Source organism: Phalacrocorax carbo, chromosome 1 (assembly GCF_963921805.1).
Source record: "Phalacrocorax carbo chromosome 1, bPhaCar2.1, whole genome shotgun sequence".
Taxonomy (NCBI): Eukaryota; Metazoa; Chordata; class Aves; order Suliformes; family Phalacrocoracidae; genus Phalacrocorax; species Phalacrocorax carbo.
The window spans coordinates 159,006,952-159,030,780 of record NC_087513.1 but is presented as its reverse complement, the minus strand read 5'-3'; the positions used below and the strand labels follow the sequence as shown (position 1 = coordinate 159,030,780).

The 23,829-nt window shown below is 59.0% G+C and overlaps 2 protein-coding genes across 4 annotated transcripts; one reads left to right on the top strand and one right to left on the bottom strand.

Annotated features, from left to right (window-relative positions):
* Positions 1-1,900: 1,900 nt before the first annotated feature.
* On the bottom strand, positions 1,901-9,517 carry ZIC5 (Zic family member 5). The gene is given in 4 exon segments (XM_064473541.1): positions 1,901-3,310; positions 7,973-8,881; positions 8,884-8,966; positions 8,968-9,517. Coding segments are annotated over 4 exon segments (1,791 nt in total). The 5' UTR covers positions 9,303-9,517; the 3' UTR covers positions 1,901-2,846.
* Positions 9,518-19,397: 9,880 nt separating this feature from the next.
* Positions 19,398-22,907, top strand: ZIC2 (Zic family member 2). 3 transcript variants are annotated; one of them, XM_064473406.1, is made up of 4 exons: positions 19,398-20,409; positions 22,258-22,421; positions 22,623-22,768; positions 22,859-22,907. In XM_064473406.1, the coding sequence occupies exons 1-4, from the start codon at positions 19,398-19,400 to the stop codon at positions 22,905-22,907; spliced, it is 1,371 nt and encodes a 456-aa protein (XP_064329476.1). The 3 variants fall into 3 exon arrangements, with proteins under 3 accessions (XP_064329476.1, XP_064329398.1, XP_064329324.1); XM_064473328.1 differs by having other exon boundaries at positions 22,623-22,774; positions 22,862-22,907; XM_064473254.1 differs by having other exon boundaries at positions 22,623-22,907.
* Positions 22,908-23,829: the final 922 nt, after the last annotated feature.

Here is a 23,829-nt window from a genome sequence, read left to right as displayed (position 1 = left end):
TCCCCAGAGGGCGAACCCCCAAAACCCGCGGGCCCCCCCCAGCCCCCCCCCCCCGCCCCCCCGTCATGAAGCCCTGTTGGCTTCCAGGGGCAAACACCCACAGGAGCAAAGCTTGCAGCCGCGGGGGGAGGCAGGGGCGGCTCGGCCCAGAGCATCCTTCCTCTGCGTGGCTTCAAACTGAAAGGTAAATCCGAAGGAGAACCCTTTTTTACTCACACATTTCGCTGGGAAAAGCCGGGGTACCTCAGCCGCCCCCAAATCTCCCGGTGCTGCTCCTGCCGCGCTGGGAGGCTGTGATTTTATCTGACTTTACCTACTGACCCCCGGGGGGCGGGCCTGGGGGTGTTTTGGTCTGTCTCTGCCCCTCGTCTGTCAGTAAGGCACATGCAATACATAGAAATAATATTTTTATTGATTTGCATGATAATCAAATTTTTTGTTGGTTTTTTAATGGGGTTTACAAAGATTAAAAAATTTTAATTAGTATTATTTTATTTAGGAGGTATCATGTGTCATAAAACTGATGGGCGAGAGTGTGACCCTACGTGTAGCAAGTACATAAAAATAGTGATATATCCCCCCGAGCCATAGTTTATAAACCCTGCCATGTAGCAATGTATAGTGCAATCTGTTGTTGAAAAGAAAATGCATAAGTTAAAAAGTTCGTTTATAAATCAGCACCAAAATATCTCTAATAAGATTACATTACATAAATTATTCTTTAAAAAGTCCAGACCTTGCTTTATTATTTTCTACTTATTCAAAATGAGCTTTGAAAAACGAATAAAAAGCATAATCGAAAGAACTTTAAAAAATTATTTTCTATTCAAGTTTTCTGTTTGTTTTTAAAGTAACACCTGCTTCTTTAGGTCCGACACAACAATATGAAGACAACGTTTAAAGGCTTCCAGAGTGACAGCACCATGCACTGTACTAATAATATAATATCTCTATGAACTATATATATATATATCAGCACCAACACACCGCACGGAGGACATGCAGGAAGAGTCTGTTTCACATTACATCGTTCATTCAAGTAAGCTGAAAAATATAATGATTTTTTTTCTTTTTGTACAAACGACAGCGTCATAAACAACAATCTATCACCAAAATTAATAAGAGAATTCTTTGGTGTGCTCTGTACTCTTCCAGTAGGGGAAAAAATAATTAAAAAGAAAAAAAAAAAAGGAAGGGGGAAAAAAAAGGATGATGTCAGAAAATAAATTAATTCGACTGTACAAAATAATCGCGTTCACATACACGTTATTAACAGTGACAAGACGACATCCACCATTCACGGCACACAAAACACATTTCCACAAGCCCTGGGGGAGGGGAGGGAGGCTGCCGCTTCTCCTCCCGGGGTCTCTGAGGAGGAATTAGTGCTCTTTAGTTTATTTGCGCCCCGCTCCTGACGGACGGGCGAGGGGTCGGGGTGTCCCGTCCGTCCGTCCGTGCGTCCGTCCCCCCCGCCCCGCAGCCTCTCGGCCGCTGGGCTGGGCCGCTGTTGGGGTGCGGAGGAGACCCCGACCCCAGCCCACTCCCCTGCTCCCCCATCCCCCGTTTCTTTCCCAGCAGCTCTGGTGTCTTCCCCCCTCCTCCCAGGTGACTGCCCGGCCACCGCAGGGGGGTGGTGAAAAGCAAGAGGGGCGCAGGCACCGGCTCGGCTGGAGAGGAAATAAACCTCATATGAGTTACATATATATATATATATATATATAATAGTAACAAAAACTGACTCCCCATCCCCGCGCCCCCCGCCCCTCCGGCGCTCGCTGGGAGCGGGGATCTTCTGCCCCCCCATCCACAAACTGCACACGGGGCTGGAGGGAGCCGGAGGCAAAACTCCTCCTCTGTGAAACGAACTTTAACAAAAATAATAATAAAGAGAGTAATAATAATACCAGCCCCAAGAAAAGGGAAAATTGCTATCCGGTTTTTTGGTGGTTTTTTTTTGTTGTTGTTGTTTTTTAGGAAAAAAACAGAATGTATCACAGTATCGCAGTTGTCAAATAGCAGCGGGTTTCTTTTATTCTCCGGCTACGTTTTAGGAGCCATACGCATACAAACCATGGAGGAGCGGTAAGGGAGCGCTGCATCTTTTGTCTTTCCTTCCCTAAAATCGCTTCACATGGTTACGGCTAAGGGAGAAAGAAAGAGGGCTGGAGAGAAGATGCGGGTGCGGGAGGGACCCCACGACTAGTGAGAGAAACCAACGAAGTACAAAGGAGCTGAACTGCAAGAGGGGAGGGAACAAAATGCGATTATTCTATTTTATTTTATTTTAAGGGACGTGTAACCTGTCCTCGTCTGGCTGGAGCTTCAGCAGGTGCTGCTCTACTGTCAGGAGGCCGCTGCAAACCTGGGGCTTATACCCAGGGTGAAGAGGAGGCGCTGGGGTGGCAGCTAAAGTATTTAAGAGCCGCTCCGGGGAACGGCAGGGCTCTGCCAGCTTCCCCCTTCTTGCTCTCGCTGGTCGAGAGCAGTACGGGGTGGGCAGGGTGGGAGCCGGGTATCTCCCCTGGCACCATCCCCCCGCACAGACGTGCGGCCGGGGTCGCTGAGATGGCCCGGTGTGGCGTTAGGAATGTTTTTTTTCTTACCAAAAGGGGAAAGCAAAAAAGGAGAAAAAAAAAGGTTAAAAAAAAAAAAAGGTCCGAGTCTCTTTAATTAAATTAGTTACCGTACAAACACCATAGGGTTTCGTACACGGAATAAATAGCACGAGTCAAACCTGATGGCACTTCCACGCCAGCCCCCCTGTGCCAGGCGGCTGCTGCCGCGGCCTGGGCCAGCGCCGCGGGGCCGGGACAGCCGGCGCCACGCCACGCCACGCCACGGCCCTAGGGAGCGGTTCTGCCCCCCGAGGTCCTGTGGGGCTCGTCCCCCTCGGAGGCCGGGGAGGAGGTGTCGCCGCGGCTGGAGGGGGTGCGGGGCCGGCGGGGAGCCCCCCCCCCGGCCTGGCAGACGTACCACTCGCTGAGGTTGGTGACCGGCGGGGAAAGGGCGGCGGGGCGGCCGCGGGGCGGCTCGGCGGCCGGGTCGGCCTCGGGGGGCAGCGGGCCGTCGGGGGGCCCCGCCGCCGCGTAGCCCTGGGAGCCCGGCGGCGGGGAGGGCGGCGGGGACTTGCAGTGGATCTTCATGTGCTTCCGCAGGGAGCTGGGGTGGGTGTAGGACTTGTCGCAGCCGCGGATCTTGCAGTAGTAGGGCTTGTCGGAGGTGTGGACGTGGGAGTGCTTCTTGCGGTCGCTGCTGTTGGCGAACTTCCTCTCGCAGCCGTCGAACTCGCACTTGAAGGGTTTCTCCCCTGCCGGGACACAGCAACGGCACCGTTACCGGCGGGCGGGGGCAGAGTCCTGCCCGCACCCTGCCCGCACCCCGCCGCCCGGTTCAGCCTCTCCGCAGTGCGGCCACGGAGCCGGGGGGGGGGGGGGGGGGGGGCGCGAGCAGCCGGGCAACCCCCCCCCCTCCCCTTCCTTCCATCCGTCTCCCCGCTCCCCCCCGCGGTCGCCACACGGCCGAGGCTCGCCGACTTTCCCCCCACACCCCCCGCGTGTTTTGCAAACCGGGGAAGCGGCGGCCCCCAGAGCCGCAGCCCCGGCCGGCGGCGGGGCCCTGCCGTGTTTGCCCTCCGCCGCGCTGCCCTCGCACACGAGAAACCTTCATTACCGCCCTAATGACCGAGCCCAAACAAAACCTCTCAATGCCTGCGAGGGTCTTGGCGTTCGCCGGCAGCCCTGGCTCGCCTGGCACATCTCCTGCGTAATCCTTTCCCAATGGGGCACTACGCTGGGGGAATAATTAGTTTGGGGGAAATAAAAGTAACACCTGTTTTTAAAGCATCCCGATGTAAAAGAGGGAGCGCCCAGCAGCCCCCTGGAACCGGGAAGCCACGGGCTGGGGGGAGCCGCCCGGCCACCGGCGGGGTTACCTCTGGCTGATTCGGGGTCTAAAAATCTCCAGCCGATCTATTTTAAAAGCTTGACGCGTTTTTTAACAGTTCAAGGGGTTGTGAAAATCAGCCTGGGGCGGGTTTGCCTGGCGTACCTTCCCCACACACGCACCCGCTCCTGACATACCATATACCCAGGGTCATATACGTTCCGGTACATATAGCCGTGCCCTGGGCCGACCCTTCCCCACAGCTCCCGAATAGGGCTGAGTAAATGCCTATTGCTGAGTGACCGGGGAGTAAAACGCGCCGGATCCCCGCGCTGCACAGGGACTGCGGGCTCTTACAGCAACTTTTTCTTTCCCTGCCATGCTACACGTGAGCCCGGCGCAGGCAGGGCTGCACTGATAATCCTTGTCGCGACTATCGCGACTCTCGAGTTTTAAAAGCTGTCGGTTTAGACACGGCTGGTGCGGGTTTTCAAATCTGTTTTGCTCCGACCGCTCGACGATAACAACCCAGCAGCTCTCTCGGTGGAGGTTTTCTAATTTTCACCAGGCGTTTTTTAACTGCTCCTTCCGTTTGTAAAATCGTATCGTGTTTAGCGAAATAATAATGGGAAGAGAAAACGATGTTTTAATTATTTTTTTAAAAAAACAGCTATTTCTCGGCTGTTACTATAGGAACACGTGCCTCCGCAGCCTACTCAGGCGTCAACTTTTTCAATTAAAATCGGATCACCTACCAACGAAGTGGTAGCACTAGAAAGAGCAGGTTTATCCTTTAAAAATCGATATTTTTTTTTAAAGGGTAAGAAAAATATATCTCGTGGGTTTTAAGCGGAGTTTTCACATGCTCGGAAACCCCCCACTCTCCCACTCCCACCGAGACAAATCTGGAGTCACTTCGTTCATTAATTTTTTTTTTTTTCCTGAAGATATAAAGCGAAATTACCGAAGGGTTTGGCCGGTTTGTATCTGCATTACCCCAGGGATGCAGGCTCGCACCGGCGGTGTCGCGCAGACCCCTAAGCGCATCCCCCCCCCGAGAGACGTGTGTGTGTGCATCCCCCCTCGGGGCTTGAGGGAAGTGCTTTTCCCCGTGGGCTCACGCGTGGGCACCCTCCCGGGGGCTGTGCACCCCTCGAGGGGCCGGGGGAGAGGGGGGCCTTCTCCCCCGGCCCCTCGAGGGGTGCACAGCCCTCCCCGTAGCTCCTCCTCGCCAGCCTCCGGATCGCGACGGTCCAATTCCACACAAATCCAGGAGCGGGGAAGATCCCGGAGTGTCCCTGGCACGCTGACGACGGCGTCACGTCAGAGTTTAACCATTTGTAGGTGGTTTCAACCCAAAGAAGGGGGTGAGATGCCGGGCGCCGTCCCTTGACTCCTCCCGGCAGCAGCAGTGCCATCAGCGGGGGGGCACGGAGGGGGCTTTGGTGTCTCTCCCTTATTTTTTGCGGGCGTGTGGGGTAGGAATCGTCAGGGGAAAGCCTGACCACCCCAAGCACTGTCTCTGGCAAGGGGGCAGCGATTTTGCGGGGAGTGGGGTCCCGGTAGGATGTAGCCCCCGCCGCGGGGGGACACAGCGATTTGTCCCCAAAATGGGGTGAGGAGCAGGGTGCGGGGCACAGCTCCCGGGGTGATGCTTTCGAGGAAAACGGGAGGGAGGGGGGGAGGGAAACAAGCAAGCAAACGCCTCCTGAATTACCGACACACTGTTCCTGCAGGATTACCAGAAACACGCAAAATCCCCTGATAATACAATTATTATCCCCTCCCCCCCCCCCAAAAAAAAATTGCCCATAGTAAACGAATAGTTTGTAAATCTCACCTGCTCCCAGGCTGCACATGACTAAATTAAAGCTGAGGCGGCAAAATTACAGTAATTAATCTGATTGGGACGGGCAGAAGGTTTGGGATCCCTCGTCCACCCGAGGGCTGTGCATGGGGAAAGAGTCACGTCCCTTTCACCCTCCCGTGGGCCAAGCTGCCACTCGAGGGGGTTGTTGCTCCCCCACCCCGAGCCCCGAGGGCTGGTTTGTTGCAACGGCCCCTTCTGTGGGGAGATAGATTTCCCCCGTGGGCTCACGAGTGGGGACCATCTCGGGGGATGTGCACCCCTCGAGGGACCGGGGGAGAGGTCCCGGCACCTCGAGGGGTGCACAGTCCCCGGGGGAGCTGTGGCCCCGGCCGCAAACTCCTCCAAATTTCCTTAGCAATGTCCCACGCAGGGCCTCGGGGCAGCGCTCAACCACAGCTCAGAGCTGCGAACTCTGCCCGGGACATATTTAGGTTATTTGGCGGGGTCCTTTTCCCGCTGAATCCCCCTGCCCCTCTCAACCCTCTGCACACACACCCCCGCCTCCCCCGACTTGTTCCTTCCCCCCGCCCCTTGGAGCTGGGATGGGGAAGGAGTTGAGGAGCCCAGAAAGGTCCGCGGTGAAGTTTTGTTTTCCCAAATCAAGACAGATGGGGACGGCTAGATGACAAAAACACGGGCCTCCAGCGCTCAATTCATTCCGCGGTGCCATTAACACAACAACAACAACAACACCCCCACCCCCCCCCAATGTGTCAGCCCCCCGCAGGAGATATCTCCCCCCCACCCCTCCCCGTCCCCCCCGACTCTGGGCATCCTCAGGTCTCCGCAGCTCCATATGGGCTCGTGCCTAACATATTCTGGAGATAAAAATCTATAATCCTTTCCGCCATGGGCCATTTGGTTTTACATCGGAACAACACGTTGCACGGTCGCCGCTTTTCTCTTCCCGAGCAGCACACAATAAATCAAGAAAGCAATTACGGCAACTCCACTTCCTTAAGCGTCCTCCGAGGAATAATATTTGTCTACCACTATAAATCCCGGCTTCGTTCGTTTTCGGCAGAGTTTTTTAATACCCTGAGGGAAATGCGTATTTCGGGGGTGGCGAGAAAGGATGAGAAAGGGAAAAAAAAAAAAAAGAAAAAAAAAAGAAAAAAGAAAAAAAGGCTGAAGCACACCCCGTAAGCCCCCGAGCCCCTCCCGGAGCCTCGCAGCCCGTCCCCCGGGCATCCCCGGGGGTGCCGCTCCCTCCTCCCGCCGCTCCCGCTCCGCCAAGCCCCGGCGGGGCTGCTTTGAAGTTTCCTCCTCAGATCCACAAAGAGAGGGAAGCGACCTCCGGTAAGCGCCTTTCCGCGCCCTTCTCCCCGCTCCGCGGCCACCGCCGGAGGGGGGAGCAAACCGGGCAGCACCGGTAGCCCGGGCAGCACGGGGCGGTACCACCGGCAGTACCGGCTGTCCCGGTAAGCAGCGGCGGCGCCGGCAGCACCGGTAAGCGAGGCACACCAGACAGGATCCGTAGCCCCGGTAGTAGGGGCAGCCCCGGTAGCGGGTGCAGCCCAGGTGGTGGGACCAAGCCCCGTAGCGGGAGCAGCCGCGGCAGCGCCGGTAGCTGGAGCAGCCCAGGAGCCCCGGAGCGCCGCACCGCCGCCGCCGCCCACAGCGCGGGGGAACTGCGCCCCCAAGAGCCCCCGCCGCCCCGTCTCCGCCGGGCCAAGTGCCCCCCGCCCGGCTCCGTCCCCACCGGCAGAACCGGCAGGAAAAGCCAGAACCGCCGTCCTTGGTTGGGGGCGGCCGTGGGGTGAGCCCACCCGGGGCCGCCCCGGGGAGGAGGCGGCGGGAACCGGGCCGGGCGGAGGCTCGTCCTCTCCTCGCTCTTCCGCGGGGTTTATCTCCCCTCGGGCTCGGCGTTGTTTATTAATCGGTGTATTTATCCGGTGGGGCCGGGGTGTGGGGAGGCGGGTGGCGGAGGGGGTGGGGAGGGAGCTGCCCAAGGTGCGGGGGGGGGGGGGGGGGGAACGGAGACACACGACACACACACGTGTGTGCAGGGCAGAGGGGCCGGGTGCGTGTGCGTGGCTGTGTGTGCGTGGCCCGTGCGCTGCCGAATTACTTATTCATGAAAAAAAAGTCACATGTCCGGCGATGGGTAGGAAAGGAGGAAAAGAGGGGGAAAGGATGGGAAGGAAAAAAAAAAAAAAGAAAGAAAAAGGAAGAAAACCCTTAGAGAGGCAGGGGGGCGGGGGGGGGGGCACCCACCTGTATGAGTCCGCTTGTGAATCTTGAGGTTTTCGGAGCGGGCGAAGACCTTCCCGCAGCCGGGGAAGGGGCAGGGGAAGGGCTTCTCTCCCGTGTGCACTCGGATGTGGTTGATGAGTTTGTATTTCGCTTTGAAGGGCTTGCCTTCGCGGGGACACTCCTCCCAGTAGCACACGTGGCTGCTCTGCTCGGGCCCGCCGACGTGCTCCACGGTGACATGGCTCACCAGTTCCTGCATCGTGCTGAAAGTTTTGGAGCAAGGCTTCCTGCCGCCCGGTGGCGGCGGCGGCGGCGGCGGAGGAGGAGGAGGCGGCTCCCGGTCGATCCACTTGCAGATCAGCTCTTGCTTGATGGGCTGCCGCATGTACCGCAGGAAGGCCCCGGCCGCCGCCGCCGCCGCCGCCGCCGCCCCGACGTGGGCATGGTGGTGGTGGTGGTGATGATGGTGGTGGTGGGGATGGGGGTGGTGCGGGTGCCCGTGCCCGGCCGCCGCCGCCGCCGCCGCCAGGTTGAGGTTGACGGAGCCGTAGCCTTGCAGCGCCGAGGAGGAGGCGGCGGCGGCGGCCCCGTAGTGCGCCTCGGCGCGTCCGTAGAGCTCCCCGGCGGCGGCGGCCGCCAGCCCCAGCCGCATCTGCCCGTTGAGCGGCGGGTGGCGGCCGGCGGGCGCGCCCTGCTCGCCGGGCGGCGGCGGCGGGGGGAAGGCGGCGTGCGCCCCGTCGGCCGCGCCGTAGGTGCCGGCGGCCGAGATGAAGACGCCGTGGGGCGGCGGGTGCGGGAGGTGCGGGGACCCGGCGGGAGGGTGCTGCTCGCTCAGCGCCCCGTGCACGGCGGCAGCGGCGGCGGCGGCAGCGGGCAGCTCCCGCCGCAGGAGGAAGTCCCGGCCCGCCGCCCCCCCCGACGGGTTGCCCGGGAGGGCGGCGGCGGGCGGCGCGTAGGCGGCGGCGGTGGTGGCGGCGGTGGCGGCGGCGGCGGCGGCGGTGGTGGCGGCGGGCGCGGCGAAAGCGGCGGCGGCGGCGGTGAGCGCCTCGGGAGTGAGCTTGAGGGCGGCGGGCTGCGCCATGTGCTCGGGTCCGAGCGGCGTGAGGGCGCCGCCGGGGTCGCCGCCCGCGTCCCCGGGGTGGAGGTGGGCCGCGTGGTGGGGGTGGCCGTGGTGGTTCCCCAGCCCCGGGAAGCCTGTCATGTTCTGGTGAGGATGGGGCTGAGCCGCTGCCAAATCCGCTAATCTCAGTGTCGGGTTCCTCTTGCTCAAAGGGGGCTCCATAACGACACAGCCAAGCCCATCTACGCTCGCTGTTGTTATTTTTTTCCCTCTACCCGCCTTCAAAAACATGTATATATTAAGCGGCTCTTTAACTTCTTTTGTCTGGGCTCCGAGCCCCGCGCATCCCCGGCCCCGCTCTGGCCGCCCGCGATTGGCAGAGCCCTCACCACACTCCGGCGGCGCGGTGGGAAACGCGGATCGGACACGGCACCGCAGGGATTGGACGGATCCCGATGATTGGCAGCGGATGGGGCCGCGCCATTGGCTCCCTTTCAGGCCGCCGGCGCAGCGGGGATCCGCCCCCGCCGCTCCCCCCCCCCCAACCGCCGCTGCTCCCCCCCCCCCCCCCCCTCCGCGCCGCCCCCCGAAGTTGCACTTGCAAAACTTCGCGCGGGGCCCGACGGGGCGCACCCGCCGCCCCCCCACCCACCACCAGCACCGGCCCCCCGCCGGCAGCGGGCAGCAGCGGGCAGCAGCTGCCGCTCCCCCGGCGCTGGACGGGGCACCCAGACCGGAGCCGTCTTTGCGTGTGCATGGCCGCGGGATTTCTCGCCTCGCCTCGCAGCAGCCCACGCGCGGGGGTGCTGCCGGGCTCCGCGACCACTTTCCTTCCCCTTTCTCTTCCTGTTTTCTCTTTTTTTTTAATTTTTTTTCTTTCTTTCTTTTTTTTTTTTTTTTTTTTTTTTGAGGACCATCATTCATTCATCGATGAGGCGGGAAAGCACGCCCTGGTGTAACAGCCCCCACCACACACACCCCCACGCGAGGCCGAGGCTGTGTGTACTCATGCCCAAGGCGGGCGATTGAAGGCAGCCAACCTTTTCCTAAAAAGAAGTCGGCGGCAGCGCGGGAGGAGGAGGAGGAGGCGGGGGGATTCCTTTCCTTTAGAAAATAAATGAGTAGGCAGCCGGGGGGAGGCCAGCAGCACTCGTCAGGGAGAAGTTTGGGAGCCTTCGCCGCCTCCTTGGGGGTTTCCTCCTCCTGCGGTGCCCCCCAGCCCCTTCCCGGGGCGCCCCGTCGGGACAGCCGCCCCGCGCCCCTCAAGCTTGGGGATGATGGGGAGGGAACGGGGCGGGGGGGGCTGGGAAATGGGGGAGTCTTTGGCGGGGGGGTGTCTGCCAGGAGCTGCTCCCCTCGATGGAAAAGGCAGGAAAAGTGGTGGGGGTCCCCCAGAGTGGGGCGCAGGCGGGGGTAGAGATGGGACCGTCCCTGGGCTGCGGGGTGTGCTGGTCTTCGAAAGTGATGCGCTTTGTGGAGCACCAAAACTGCCCCTTCTGTGCAAAGGGAGACGCCGCCGTTTGGGGGTGCCGAAAAGGAGGGCTCGGGGCTTTCCCCGCCAAGCAAAAAGGGGGAAAAGAGCGTTGCCGTTACTTTTCTCTGGGGCTGCGGGAGGAGAGGTGGCCTTTATTGATATGTCATCTGCTTTCCTTAGGCTGCTGGTCCCCCTGGGGGTGCCTGGCGCTCCCGCGCTCCTCACAAAGTGCAGGCAGGCTGCCTGTCCTTCCCTGCCTGCGGGGCAGCGAGGGACGCCGCTCCTCCGCCCCGCCAGGAGAGGGAACGGGGCGGGGGATGCCAGCTGCACACCCCCCCACCCCTCCCCGCCCTCCCCCGCCACCTAATGCCCTTGACCAAGGCACATCTGCCCGTCCCCGCCGCTGCCCTTGGCAAAGCCACCTCCAAAGGAAGCCCCGCGATGGTCCGGCGTTGCCCGGGCGAGGCTCCAGCCCTCCCCTCCTCCCTCCCCCAGCTACTCACGTGGGGAAGACTCGCAGAATTTGGCCCACGGCTTGCCAAAAGGAGAGGGTAACGCAGGAGCTGGCCCCGCGGGGAGCCCCGGCTTCACCCCCCCCGCCCCCCAAGGGAGACCCGCCAGTGTCCGCCGTGTCGTCCCGTGTTGTGTCCCCCCCCCCCCAATCCGGAGCCGAAGGGATGCTCTCGGCTTGATTGGCGTGGCGGGGGTCTCGATGCTGCAGGACAAGGAACGAGAAAAAATAACCCCCGGGTTTTAAAAGGGGCTGCTCGATGGTTTTATTGCACAGTAAAAACTTCTCCTCGCAAACTAACCGTACGCCTATTTATATACATATATTTTCTATACGTGCATCCAAAAATGCTCCCTCCTCCCTGACCCGACCCTGGGCGCGTTGCTGGACGGAGCTCCCGGGATGTGCCGGTGTGCCGGCAGATGCCGCGGAGGTGAAGAACAGCGTCGCGGCTCCGCGGTACCTCTCGCACGCCTCCTCGTCCCGCTCTTGTTAAACACAGCGTGATACGTATCTGTCATCGATTTAATATGTCTTAATTCAAATATATCCCCCCGATCAATTTCTTTTTATGAGGGGCTATAAAACAAAGAAAATATTTTATAGCTGGGTAATAGGCAGCTGATCCGCGACTGTGGGGAAGGGGAGGGAAGGGGGGTGGGGGTGGGTTGGCCGAGATTCACGTGGAAATTCGCCCATTTGCAGGACTCGCTGCAAACCCGGGAAAGCGAAGGCAGCTGCCCGGGCCGGGACAATTTTGGACGGTGCCAGTTCCAAGAGGGCCGTGAAGAATTGAAAGTCCATTAACTCATCGCCTCCAGCTCGGGCCTAGGTGCCCCCACCCCACCACCGCCCCCCAAAGTCTGGGCAGCGCCCGTCGGGAACGGACCCCGCGCCCCCCTCCCGCGGGGAACCGGCTGCAGAACCCTCCCGCCCTGTCCCGTTCGCCGGTAAACCCGCCACGGGACACCGAGGGAAGGCTGCGGAGGCGGGGTGAAAGCCTGGAAGCCCTCAAATATGTGTTTCGTAAAGGTTCCTCTAAAAACCGAGCTCGGCCGATGGGCTTTAGGAGGTGTTTAGCTCGAAAACGCCGTGCTGTAGGCTGCATTATGTAAATATATGCTAACGACCATGAATACCATTTACAAACAATCGTCTTTAATGCACGTCTTATTGATAGTTAGGGAGCGGGGAGCGATATTTTATAACGTCGAAAACATTCTTCTGGGGAGCCATTAGGAAGTGAGAGCGATCGCCAGTTTCCTCGCCAAGACCTCCAAATCGCCTTAAATCTGCTGAAACAGCTTCCCACCCGCCCGGCCCGTCGCGGGTGGCTTTCTTCGCCCGTGGGGCTGCCTTGCGGCGTGGGAGCCTTTGGCGCTGCTTCCCTCCATGAACACCCGTGACGGGCGCTGTGTTCGGCCAGCAGCGAGCCGGAGCGCCCCGAGTCCCAGCCCCGCGGCGCCCGAAACGGGCGAGGTACCCCGGTACCCCCCTCACCGTCCCGTCGGGGGATAACACAGAGGCGCTGGGACCCTGCGCGGGAGTGGGGCGTGGGGAGGGGGGTGGGGTCGTGGGTACCCACGGGCTCGAAAAGGAGAAAGAGGGGCGATTTGGCGGCGAGGCTCCCCGCCCCTCGTTTCCGGAGGGGATCAGCGGATGGGTATTTTACACCCTTAAAAACAAACTTCTCCTGCACCCAGAAAACGCCCGGTTTTCGCCTCCTCATGCACCCAAGCGGGAGCCCGAAGGCTGGGACACGGCCCCGAGTGGGTGCCGGTACCGTCCCCGCCGTCGGGGCTGACGGGGCTGGCGGGGCCGGGACCCGCCGCACGTTTGGGGGGGGGGGGGGGCGGGGGGGGGCTTGCGGCCGGCTGCTGAAGTTTCGGAGCTGCCATTTTCAGTGCGTGCCTGGCCAGGAAAAGCGGGCTCCATCCCCCCACGTCCCTTCCGGGGATCTGCTCAAATATGAACAAAATAAGGACGAAAAATTTCCATACCTCAATCCCTGTGTATATATATGCGTACATGTGTGTATATATCTATTTATGTCTAAATAGAGAGGAAGAGATAAAGAGAGAGGCGGCCTCGGGAAACCCAGGCCAAATTTTGCTCTGCGCTCTCTTCCCCCTTCCCCTCTCTCTGTAGCTGAACGTCACCGTTGGAAGAAGCTGTTGAGATAAATCAAATAGTGACACTTTGACGGCTTTACTTGTATAAGCAATATGGTTACCATATGGCATTGTTATTTATGAATGACAGCATAAATTGTATTGCAAACTCCACCGCGCTTTATTGGGAAGCTTCTCCCCTGCCTCTAACGTTTACACGGGCATCTCCCGGCGGGAGAAAAAAAAAAAATAAGGTAACAGCTAATAAACCCCGGCGGTGCTGAGGAAGACCCCGTTTTTGGGAGGCGTCGCGCCGGGCCCGCGCCGGCTGCGGATGAGGTGCAGAGTGCGGGAAGTGCGCGGCGTTGGGCGTCCCTCGGGGCGGGGGGGAGCACAAAGCGGCTGCTTTCTGGGCCGAGGTGCTCCGCGCCCCCACCGCCTCACCGCATCGCCGCCCAGCGCGGGGCTCTGCACGGCGACTCCTATTTTTTACATATATATGTATATTATATAAAAGTGCAACTGAAAGAACAATAAATATTAATGGCACGAAAGCGAGATGCTCCTTCCTGCTGCCCCCGCCCTGCCTCGCGGTTTGTGTTTTTTTTCTTTTTCTTTTTTTTTTTTCTTTTTTTAAAAAGGCATTTAAAAGTTACAGCTTTGGCTGAGATTTCATTATTTCCCCTTTTTCTTTTACATTACGCTGCGGTAGAGCCTGACAAAGAACTTTTGTCCCCAAGTGTGTTTTACAGAGGGAGGCTACAGCACGACACATGTGGTCTTCACGGGTCATAGGTCGAACGGCCTAGAAGTGCCTCGGATCGGCACCATCAAAGGTAACCTGCAACTTAATATCCTGTTGATGAGCTTGTTGAATTTATGAGTGTCTGCGGTGCAGACAACGGTGCAAGTGATTCCGCTCCATTGGCCTCTTCTTCCCGGCCCTCGTCCCGGCCGCACGCCCCCGCCCCGCCCCGCACCTCGGCCCGTTCCTCCGGGGAGAAGGGAAGGACGAATTTAGGGGGGATGGGGGAGAAGAAGAAGACCCCTCTTCCCCCCGGCCGGCCCTTTTGCCTCTCGTTGCCCGGCGAGGCCGCCGCCAGCCTCCTTCTCCCGCGGGCAGAGCCCCCGGCCCCGCCGCAGCCTGCACCCCCCGCAACCTCGGGTGGGGGGGGGCGTGGGGTGGCCTCCTCATCACCCCCGGCCCGGGGGCGGTGACACCTCCCCGAGGAAGGGGCTGGAAGGCGAGGGCGGTATATGCGGTCCAGGGCAAGCAAGAAATCGCTCTCGTTCGTCCCTACACCCGCCACCCCCCCGCCCCAGGTCCCTGCGCATCCGCAGCCGGCAAAAGAATCAGAGCAGAGCAGTTTTAAAGAAAATTTGGGGAAACTCACAAAGAGGGAATGCCGTCCCGGGAAGGCTGGCGTTTGCTCTGAGGGTCTGGCACCTCCAGAAACCTGTTGAAAAAAAAACTTGTTTCAATCAAGGAGTTCAGCACTGACTCGGGGTACACGCTTGCTGTTCTCCCGCGAAAGCTGCCGTGAGCATCGGGCTGCGTTCCCGGCGCTGGCCCGGGAGGACGAGGGGAGGCGGGGGCTGGCTGCCGGTGCCCCGGCCTCCCCGCCCTCCCGCTCCCAATCCCTTCCCTTCTTACCCTGCGACACTGGGGAAAGGGGTTTTGCGGTTCGGAGGGAAATAAAGCACTTCTTAGGAGGGACGGCGACGCGGCTTTGAACTTGGATCAGCTCCTCTGTTTCCTGCAGAGAGAGTAGGGCTGGAGCCCTGAAAGAATAGCAGAGCGCGGCCGGCCGGCGGGGGCTCCGGCTGGAATTCACCGCGTCCGTCCGTCCGTCCGTCCGTCCGTCCGTCCGTCCGTCCGTCCGTCCACGCCCCCCCAAGCGCCCCGATGCCGGCGCCGCTGAGCGGACGGAGAAAGCGGGGCAAGGGTAGGCAGGCAGGGAAAGGAGGGGAAAGGAGGAAAAGGAAGAAAAGGAGGAAAAGACATTTAAAAAAGAAAAGGAATAAAGAAATAGAATAAAGGAATAAGAAATAAAGGAAGTTAAAGGGAAGGAAGGAAGGAAGGAAGGAAGGAAGGAAGGAAGGAAGGAAGGAAGGAAGGAAGGAAGGAAGGAAGGAAGGAAGGAAGGAAGGAAGGAAGGAAGGAAGGAAGGAAGGAAGGAAGGAAGGAAGGAAGGAAGGAAAGGAAGGAAGGAAGGAAGGAAGGAAGGAAGAAGGAAGGAAGGAAGGAAGGAAGGAAGGAAGGAAGGAAGGAAGGAAGGAAGGAAGGAAGGAAGGAAGGAAGGAAGGAAGGAAGGAAGGAAGGGAAAAGAAGAGAAAATAGAAGACAAAAATAAAAAAGAGAAAAAAGAAAAGGAATGAAAGGGAAGAAAAGGGATGATAGGGATTAAAGGTGAGGAGGGATAGAGGGAAAGAGAGAGAGGAAAGAAAGAAAGGGAAGGGAAAGAGAGAATGAGAGAAGAAAGAGAGGAAGAGAAGGAGAAAGAAGAGTAAGAAAGAGTAGAAAGAGAGAAGGAGAAAAGAGAGAAAGAGAGAAAGAGAGAAAGAGAGAGAAAAGAAAGAGAGAAAGAGAGAGAGGAAGAGGGAAGAGAGGAAGAGAGGAAGAGAGAAAGAAAGATAAGAAAGAAAGATATAAGAAAGAAAGAAAGAAAGAAAGAAAGAAAGAAAGAAAGAAGAAGAAAGAAAGAAAGAAAGTAAGAAAGAAAGAAAAGAAAGAAAGAAAGAAAGAAAGAAAAGAAAGAAAGAAGAAAGAAAGAAGAAAGAAAGAAAGAAAGAAGAAAGAAAGAAAGAATAGAAAGAAAGAAAGAAAGAAAGAAAGAAAGAAAGAAAGAAAGAAAGAAAGAAAGAAAGAAAAGGAAGAACAAAGAACGAGGTGAAAATTCAGAAGGTAGGCTTTTGTATGAACATTCACCTTTTATTTTTTTGTCTTTTTTTTTTTTTTCCAAACAGTATTTGTAACTAGGAAATTTCCTGGACATTTTAGTTCCCTTTCTAATCTCAGATGTAGTAACTTCGTTTAAATTAAAAAAAAAAACAAAAACAAACCACCAAAAAAAAACACCAAACACCACACACACACCAAAACCCAAATCCCAGAGTATTCAAGGGTCTAGTTGTCCGTACGATTTTTTCCCTAATCTGACACAGACGACACAGGAGAGCAAGCTTTCCCTCTCCCAACTTGAGCTCTCGAAATCCCCAGCAGCGGTGGAGGACACTTCTCAGACCTCTGCCTCGGAAACCTTTCGGGGAAGGAAAATAGAATTTGTTCACGGTCTGTCCCTGGGAGCCTGGGGGGTCAGGACGAGGACAGCATATGCTCCCAAGCTGAAGCCTGGGAAGGCAGTATCTGGGGAGCAGACACTCCTGCCTGCAAAGGCAGGACCGAGTGACGGCTTGGTGAAGAGGAGAAGGCTGTTGGCATCGGGGGTGTAGCTCCGCATGAATATTCAGTTTATCTTCTAATGCCCATTTCGGAATAGAAGGAATCCGACTTCTTCCCAGATTAAATCCTTGCCTTGTTCAGCGAGTAATGTCCGGTATTGGCACATTTCAGCCACTTTCGGACAGGGTTGGAAATATTTTAACTATTTAGTGACAGTGATGGGGAAAACCTTATTTCAACAACCCGAGCTGGTGGGCACTGTTACCCCTCCCTCCCTCCCTCCCTCCCTCCCTCCCCTCCCTCCCTCCCTCCCTCCCTCCCTTCCTTCCTTCCTTCCCTCCTTCCTTCCCTTCCTTCCTTCCTTCCTTCCTTCCTTCCTTCCTTCCTTCCTTCCTTCCTTCCTTCCTTCCTTCCTTCCTTCCTTCCTTCCTTCCTTCCTTCCTTCCTTCCTTCCTTCCTTCCTTCCTTCCTTCCTTCCTTCCTTCCTTCCTTCCTTCCTTCCGTCTATCTACCCATCTGTCTGTCTATCACTGTCAAAGCCCTGCTCAGGCGCTGGGTCCAGTTTTGAGAGTGCCAGCGCCTGATGCGGGATTCAGTGCCGTGAGGAGTCACAGGAGGAACGTCACAGGGAGAATTTCCAAGAGCCCCCCCTCAAACCACACAAACCCCTATATTTTGGGTTGCTCCTCCGCCAAGTGCGGAGCCGATGGGGATCAAGAGGCAAGGTTAAGTGCAGGAGGGTTAAGACGACAAAGGTTATGCCAGCTTTTAATTTTTACAAAGCCTTATTTATTGGTGAGCTGCTGGCCCCGAGATGATTATTTCTCAGCCACTACAAAACAAACCGAAGCAGGGGCCAGACATGTATTTACTGGAGGGGGAGGGGAAGGGGACTTGTTTGCTCTGTGTGTGTGTGTGTATGTGTGCGGGTGCGGGTGTGGGTGTGGGTGTGCTGGCTGTGTGCTTTTTTATTCCTGCCATGTAAGAATCCGGTTTCCAAATAACAATGGCAGGGTGGGTTTTGGGGTTGGGTTTTTTCTTTTTTCTTTTCGGTTTTGTGTTTGGTGTTTTTTTTCTTTTTGCTTATTTTGTTTTTTTTTTTCAAGAAAGGGAAGAGACAAGGAAAACTCCTAAAGCATCTGCTCTCGGGTGCACATTCACAACACAAGCAGATCGGCTCCTCCGCTCCCGCACAAGTGGTTTAAAAAGCCCAAACAACCAGGGCGACCGTTCCCTTTTCTATTTTCATTTTGATTTTATCCCCCCCTCCAGCCGCCGTCACCCCCGCCAACGTGACTTTTATCTGTTTCCCCCTCGCTCCCTTTATCGATCACGGCTTTAATTTGCTTTAGCCGAAAAGGGGGAAGGGGCTGCACGATGGGCGAGTTCCTCCCTCCCTCCGTCCGCCACCACCTAAAAAAAAAAAATAAGGCAGCCCCCCACCCCCCCCACCCCCCAGCCCCCTGCTTCTGTTTTAAGCCCCTCGCTTTGTTTGTTTGCCTCCCGAGGCCGGATCGCATGGCCAAGCGCACATCGATATTTTCCGTGCGTGTGGCTCGCCGCTCCTCTCCCCCCGCCACGCCACCCCCTTCCCCTCGCCGCGGGGGAGGCGGGGAGGGGGGATCCCCCCCTTCCCCCCAACAAAAAAAAAATAAAATAAAAAAAGAAAAAGCCGCCGGCGGTGCGGGGCTGAAGGCGGCCACCGGCGCCAAGCGGGGCCGTGGGGCGGCGTGGGGCGGGCGCGCCGCCATTAGCCGGTGGCCGGGGACGCCCGGATGGACGGGGCGGCCGGGCCCAATGAGCGGGCGGCGGGAGAGCGGCCGGGCGGCGGGGAAAGGCGGCGCTGGGCGGGGAGGCGGCGGTGCGGGCGGGAGGGAGGGAGGCAGGCCGGGGGAGGGAGGAGGAAGGGAGGGAGGGAGGAGGGAGGGAGGGAAGAGAAGGGGGGGGGGGGGGGGGAATAAAAAGCCGCCGCCTCAGCAGCGCCCACCGAAATTAAACGGAGGAGCGAGAGGGAGCGAGGGCGCGGGCGGAGCGGGGCTGCAACTCCGCCGCCCCGGCCGCGCCGCTCCGGCCCCGGCGCTCCGCGGCCCCTTCCCGCCCCCCGCCTCCCCTCCCCCACTGCCGCCCTTATTGTTTTTAATCCGCCTCCGGCACCCCCCCTTCTTTCCCCCCCTTCCCTCCCCGCGCCCCTCCGTGGCGGCGGGCGGGGGCGGCGTGGCGCGGGGCACCCCCCACCCCCCCACCCCCCCCCCGAGTCCCTTCGCTCCGTGGGAACCCGCGGCTGCAAGTTTTTCTCCGTGAGAGACACCGCTAATGCCCGGCGGAGGATAAAACGGGGAGAAGGGGCCCGGGGGCGGCGGGGGGCCCGAGGCGGCGGGCGGGGGTCGGCGGCGCTGACATCCCGGTGGCGGCGGAGGGGTGTGGGGAGCGGGGACGGGGGGGGGGGGGGGGCGGCGGCGTGTGTGTGAGTGTGTGTGTGCGTGTGCGTGCGTGTGTGCCGCAGGGAACGGCGAGGCGAGCCTTGCCCCCCCCCGTCCCCGTCCCCAGCCCCGTCCCTCCCCTGCTCCCCCTCCCCTCCCCTGCCCGCCCCCGCCTCAGCTCCTTTAATACACTTTGGTTCTCCGCTCGCCTTTGGACTCTGCTCTGCCTGGCTCCGGATACGGCTCCGGCGGCGGCGGCGCGGCGGCAGCAGCGGGCCAGTGCGGGCGCAGGCGGCGGCGGCGGCGGCGGCGGCGGCGGCGGCGGGGGGACGCGGCGGCTGCCGGGGGGAAGCGACGCGGAGCGGCGGCGGCCCCGCGCCGGGCCGGGCGGGCGGGCGGCTGCAGCCCGGCGGCGGCGGTAGCGGGGCGGCGGCGGCGGCGTTGGCGTTCCCGGAGCGGCGCGGACCATGCTGCTGGACGCCGGCCCGCAGTTCCCGGCCCTCGGCGTGGGCACCTTCGCCCGGCACCACCACTCGGCCGCGGCGGAGATGCAGGACCGGGAGCTGAGCCTGGCGGCGCAGAACAGCTTCGTGGACTCGGCGGCGGCGGCGGCGCACATGGGCGCCTTTAAGCTCAACGCCGGGGCCCACGACCTCTCCCCCGGGCAGAGCTCGGCGTTCACCTCGCAGGCGCCCGGCTACCCCGCCGCCGCCCTGGGGCCCCACGCCGCCCACGTCGGCTCCTACTCCGGGGCGCCCTTCAACTCCACCCGGGACTTCTTGTTTCGCAGCCGCGGCTTCGGGGACTCGTCGCCGGCCGGCGGGCAGCACGGCATCTTCGGCCCTGCGGCCGGCAGCCTGCATCACCCGCACACGGACGCTCAGAGCCACCTCCTCTTCCCGGGCATCCACGACCAGCACGGCCCCCACGCCTCCCAAAACGTCCTCAACGGGCAGATGCGCCTGGGCTTGCCGGGGGAGGTGTTCGCCCGGTCGGATCAGTACCGCCAGGTCTCCAGCCCCAGGACTGACCCTTACTCGGCGGCTCAGCTGCACAACCAGTACGGCCCCATGAATATGAATATGGGCATGAACATGGCAGCCCACCACCACCACCACCACCCAGGTGCCTTTTTCCGCTACATGCGGCAGCAGTGCATCAAGCAAGAGCTCATCTGCAAGTGGATCGACCCCGAGCAGCTCAACAACCCCAAAAAAAGTTGCAATAAAACTTTCAGCACCATGCACGAGTTGGTCACCCACGTCTCGGTGGAGCACGTTGGGGGACCCGAGCAGAGCAACCATGTCTGCTACTGGGAGGAGTGTCCCCGGGAAGGCAAGCCCTTCAAAGCGAAATACAAACTGGTCAATCATATCCGAGTGCACACGGGAGAGAAGCCCTTCCCCTGCCCCTTCCCCGGCTGCGGAAAAGTTTTCGCCAGATCAGAAAACCTCAAAATTCACAAAAGGACGCACACAGGTAATTCGGGTTTCTTTCGGCAGATCCTCCCTCTCTGCCCCTTGCCTATAGATCTCTCTGTAAACAGATGGAGGCACGGACAGAGAGGTATAAAATGATGAGAGCGATAAAATAAGGATCCCGGTTAATATATATATATTTTATATATCCCCCCCCCCCCCCGGCTCCATCACACGGCTGCGTTTGTTTTGGTTTCTTCTCCACCGGCATCCTCCCCCCCACCCTTCCCAGATTTCGGAAGGACATTTTACCCATTTCTTTTAATTTGTGGGGTGAGCGGTGTACGTTCGTGCCGAGGCTCGGCGGGGTCTTTCCCCAGAAAGGCAAAATAGAGCGCGAACTAAATTCTGCGGTCTTGTTGAAAGACGGGAAGACGTATACGTATAGATGTATATACACACACACACACATACATAAACCGCCTTATGCATTTGGCAGTGCTGCGCGGCGTATTGGCATAGAACTTCAGCGCTTGTGAGCGTGGCTTTCGCGTATGGATACCGAGAGCGAGAAACTATATAAAAGACGTGCAAAATCCGTCGTTAGTCCAAAATCCCGTTGGAAGTGGCAAAGCGTCCCTTTCTGGGAGTGCTTTCCATTAAATTTAAATGGTGTGAGCAAGGCAATAAAATTCTCTCATTTCAAAAAGAAAAAAAGTGGTTTTAAAGTCTCACTCGAGGTGATTTAAGGTGCTTTTGCAACAGTTTATTAAATTATGTAATACGGAACAGAGGATTTGAGGCTCGGAAACTTCCACCCAAATCAGGTGGAAGAGGGGGGAAGGAGCCCCGGCTTATCCCGACGGAAAATCGCCTGAGCCGAAGGGTAACAAAAATAAACGCATCCCCCCGCCTCATCTATTATTCATTTACTACTCCTGCCGGCTCGAGCCGTGCCAGACTATTTCATAAAAGACGGCCAAAATATTTTAGCGACTTCCACTCTAAATATTTACCCGGCGAAAGGCTAAAAAAAAAACCAACCCAAAAATCTCGAGGCCTATTGTCTTCTCAAGTGCTAAGCCCGATGCGAGGTGCGAGACGAGCTTTAACAAGGTTTAAAATTTGAGAAATGCGTTTGCATGAGATGCCCGCACCGAAGGCATTGTGTCTGAGCGGATGTCTTTAAGAAACAATTTAGGTGCTAATGGAATTTAATGTTAAATGCTTCCCCTTTCAAAGGCGGGGGGGGGGGGGGGAGGATGTGGAGTTCTCACCTCCAAATTACTCCCCGGCATTTGGAGTGCTGGCAGCCGGGCGAGAGGAATCCCTATGAAAATTAAATGAAGTATTTTACAGACGTTTGGTTTTCCCAGCGGATGTGCGTTTATCTCGAATATCCATACACGAAACAATCTGCCCAGTCTTAAATCTGTCGGTAATGGTTTCCAGTTTAACAGGATAGCGGATTTGGAACCGAGGTGAAACGGCTCCATGCTTTCCTTCTTTTTATTGTTGTAATTATTTATTTTTTTAAATATCGCTTTTCTTCTTCAGTCCTTTTCGGGGCCGGCACCACTTGGAATAAAACCCGAGCGCCCCGGCAGGGCCGCAGGCAGGGTGCCGGGCCGGGGGCGCCCGGGCCGGGGGCCGGGGGGTCGGTAGGAAAACCGTGCAGGGAAGGGGCACTGCCTCGCTGCAGGGCGAAGCGGCCCCGGCTCGGGGGCCCGGGCAAACCCGGCCTCTAGTTTTGGGAAGCTGCGAGGCGAAGCGGCTGGGAGCGGGGGACCGAGAGAGGAGTGGGGAAAAGCGGGGGGGGTAAAACGCGGGGGAGCCGGGCGCGGGGGCTGCGCGGGTTTTGCGCGGGGCCGGCCGCCCTCACCGCCGCCGCTCCGCCGCTCTCTTACAGGGGAGAAGCCCTTCCAGTGCGAGTTCGAAGGCTGCGACCGGCGCTTCGCCAACAGCAGCGACCGCAAGAAGCACATGCACGTCCACACCTCGGACAAGCCCTACCTGTGCAAGATGTGCGACAAGTCCTACACCCACCCCAGCTCCCTGCGGAAGCACATGAAGGTACCCGGCCCCGCAGCCGGCGGCGGGAGGCGGGAGGGCGGCCGCCTCGCACCGGGCGCCCCGTCGGGGCGGCGGGCGGCGGGCGCGGGGCCCGGGGGCGGCGGCGGCGGCGGGCCGGGCCGGCGGCGGGGGGCGCTCCCGGGGGGCGGCGGCGGCCTCCCCGTCCCCCCGCCACCCGGCCGTGTTGCCTTTGCCCCCCAGGTGCACGAGTCGTCCCCGCAAGGCTCCGAGTCCTCCCCGGCCGCCAGCTCCGGCTACGAGTCCTCCACCCCCCCGGGGCTGGTGTCCCCCAGCGCCGAGTCGCAGAGCACCAGCAACCTCTCCCCGGCGGCGGCGGCGGCGGCGGCGGCGGCAGCGGCGGCGGCGGCGGCCGTGTCCGCCGTGCACCGGGGCAGCGGCGGCGGCGGCGGCGGTGGCAGCGGCGGCGGCGGCGGTGGCGGCGGCCACAGCGGCCTCTCCTCCAACTTCAACGAGTGGTACGTGTAGGGCGCCGCCGGACTGCTCTGCACGGCCCCGCCGCGCCCTCCCCTCCCCGCCCCGGCGGCGGCGGGAAGGAGGGAGCGACCCCGCCGGAGATGCGCCGGGAGATGCCGCCGCACCCGCTGGCAGCGAAATGACGGCCGAGCAGGACGGGGACGGGGGGCCTTTACCTCCCCACACCCCTCCCGCCTTCGGGCCTTTTTATTGGAATTTTTTTCTTTTTGTTTTTTGAGAACATTTCGAACCAGAAAAAAAAATTCTATAAAAGTCCGTGCTGAAAAACGTAAGAGAATGAGTAAATAAATAGAGAAACGGAAAGGGGAGAGGAGAGAAAAAAACCCACAACAACCCACCCCCAAACGCCACCAACACACCACCCAGCAAAAAGCTTCTCAAGCCGGCGGAAAGAAACTCTCCCTCCGGAGCCTGGAGACAAAAGATCAGAGACTGAAACCCCTCCGGCCCCTGCGCCTCCCCGCCCGGAGCAGCCCGCGCCCTCCCGCCCCCCGAACTGTGTACATAGCGGCCCTCTCCTTCCTCCGGCGAGGGGGGGAACGGGTTTTTTCCTGGATTCTTGGTGTATAGAAGTTCGTCCCGTTTGTAAACCGCGGATTGGTCCCCTTCTTCTTCTTCTTCTTTTTCTCCCCCATCTTTCTTTTATTTCCCCCTCTTCCTCCCTCCTCGAGAAAGTGATGGACTTGTTTTCTTTTCTCCCGCTCCCCCTCCCCGCCTCCCTCTCTCCTCCTTTTTTAGTTCACCCTTTAAAAAGAAAAAAAAAAAAGTAACGTGGAAGAAAAAAAAATGGTTTCTTTTGTAATTGTGATATCTTGAATATTGTGTTCCTTTTTAAGAGGCAACTTGATTGTAAACTGCATTTCAACTATAGACTGGGGAAGAAATCCCGTGCCAAAGTCTCCGTTCTGTTACT

Excerpts from the sequence above, each read along its gene's own strand:
- ZIC2 (XM_064473254.1), top strand. The coding sequence starts at position 19,398 with ATGCTGCTGGACGCCGGCCCGCAGTTCCCGGCCCTCGGCGTGGGCACC. Across the intron at positions 20,410-22,257 it reads TCACAAAAGGACGCACACAG|GGGAGAAGCCCTTCCAGTGC; the intron begins GTAATTCGGGTT and ends GCTCTCTTACAG. Across the intron at positions 22,422-22,622 it reads CCCTGCGGAAGCACATGAAG|GTGCACGAGTCGTCCCCGCA; the intron begins GTACCCGGCCCC and ends TTTGCCCCCCAG.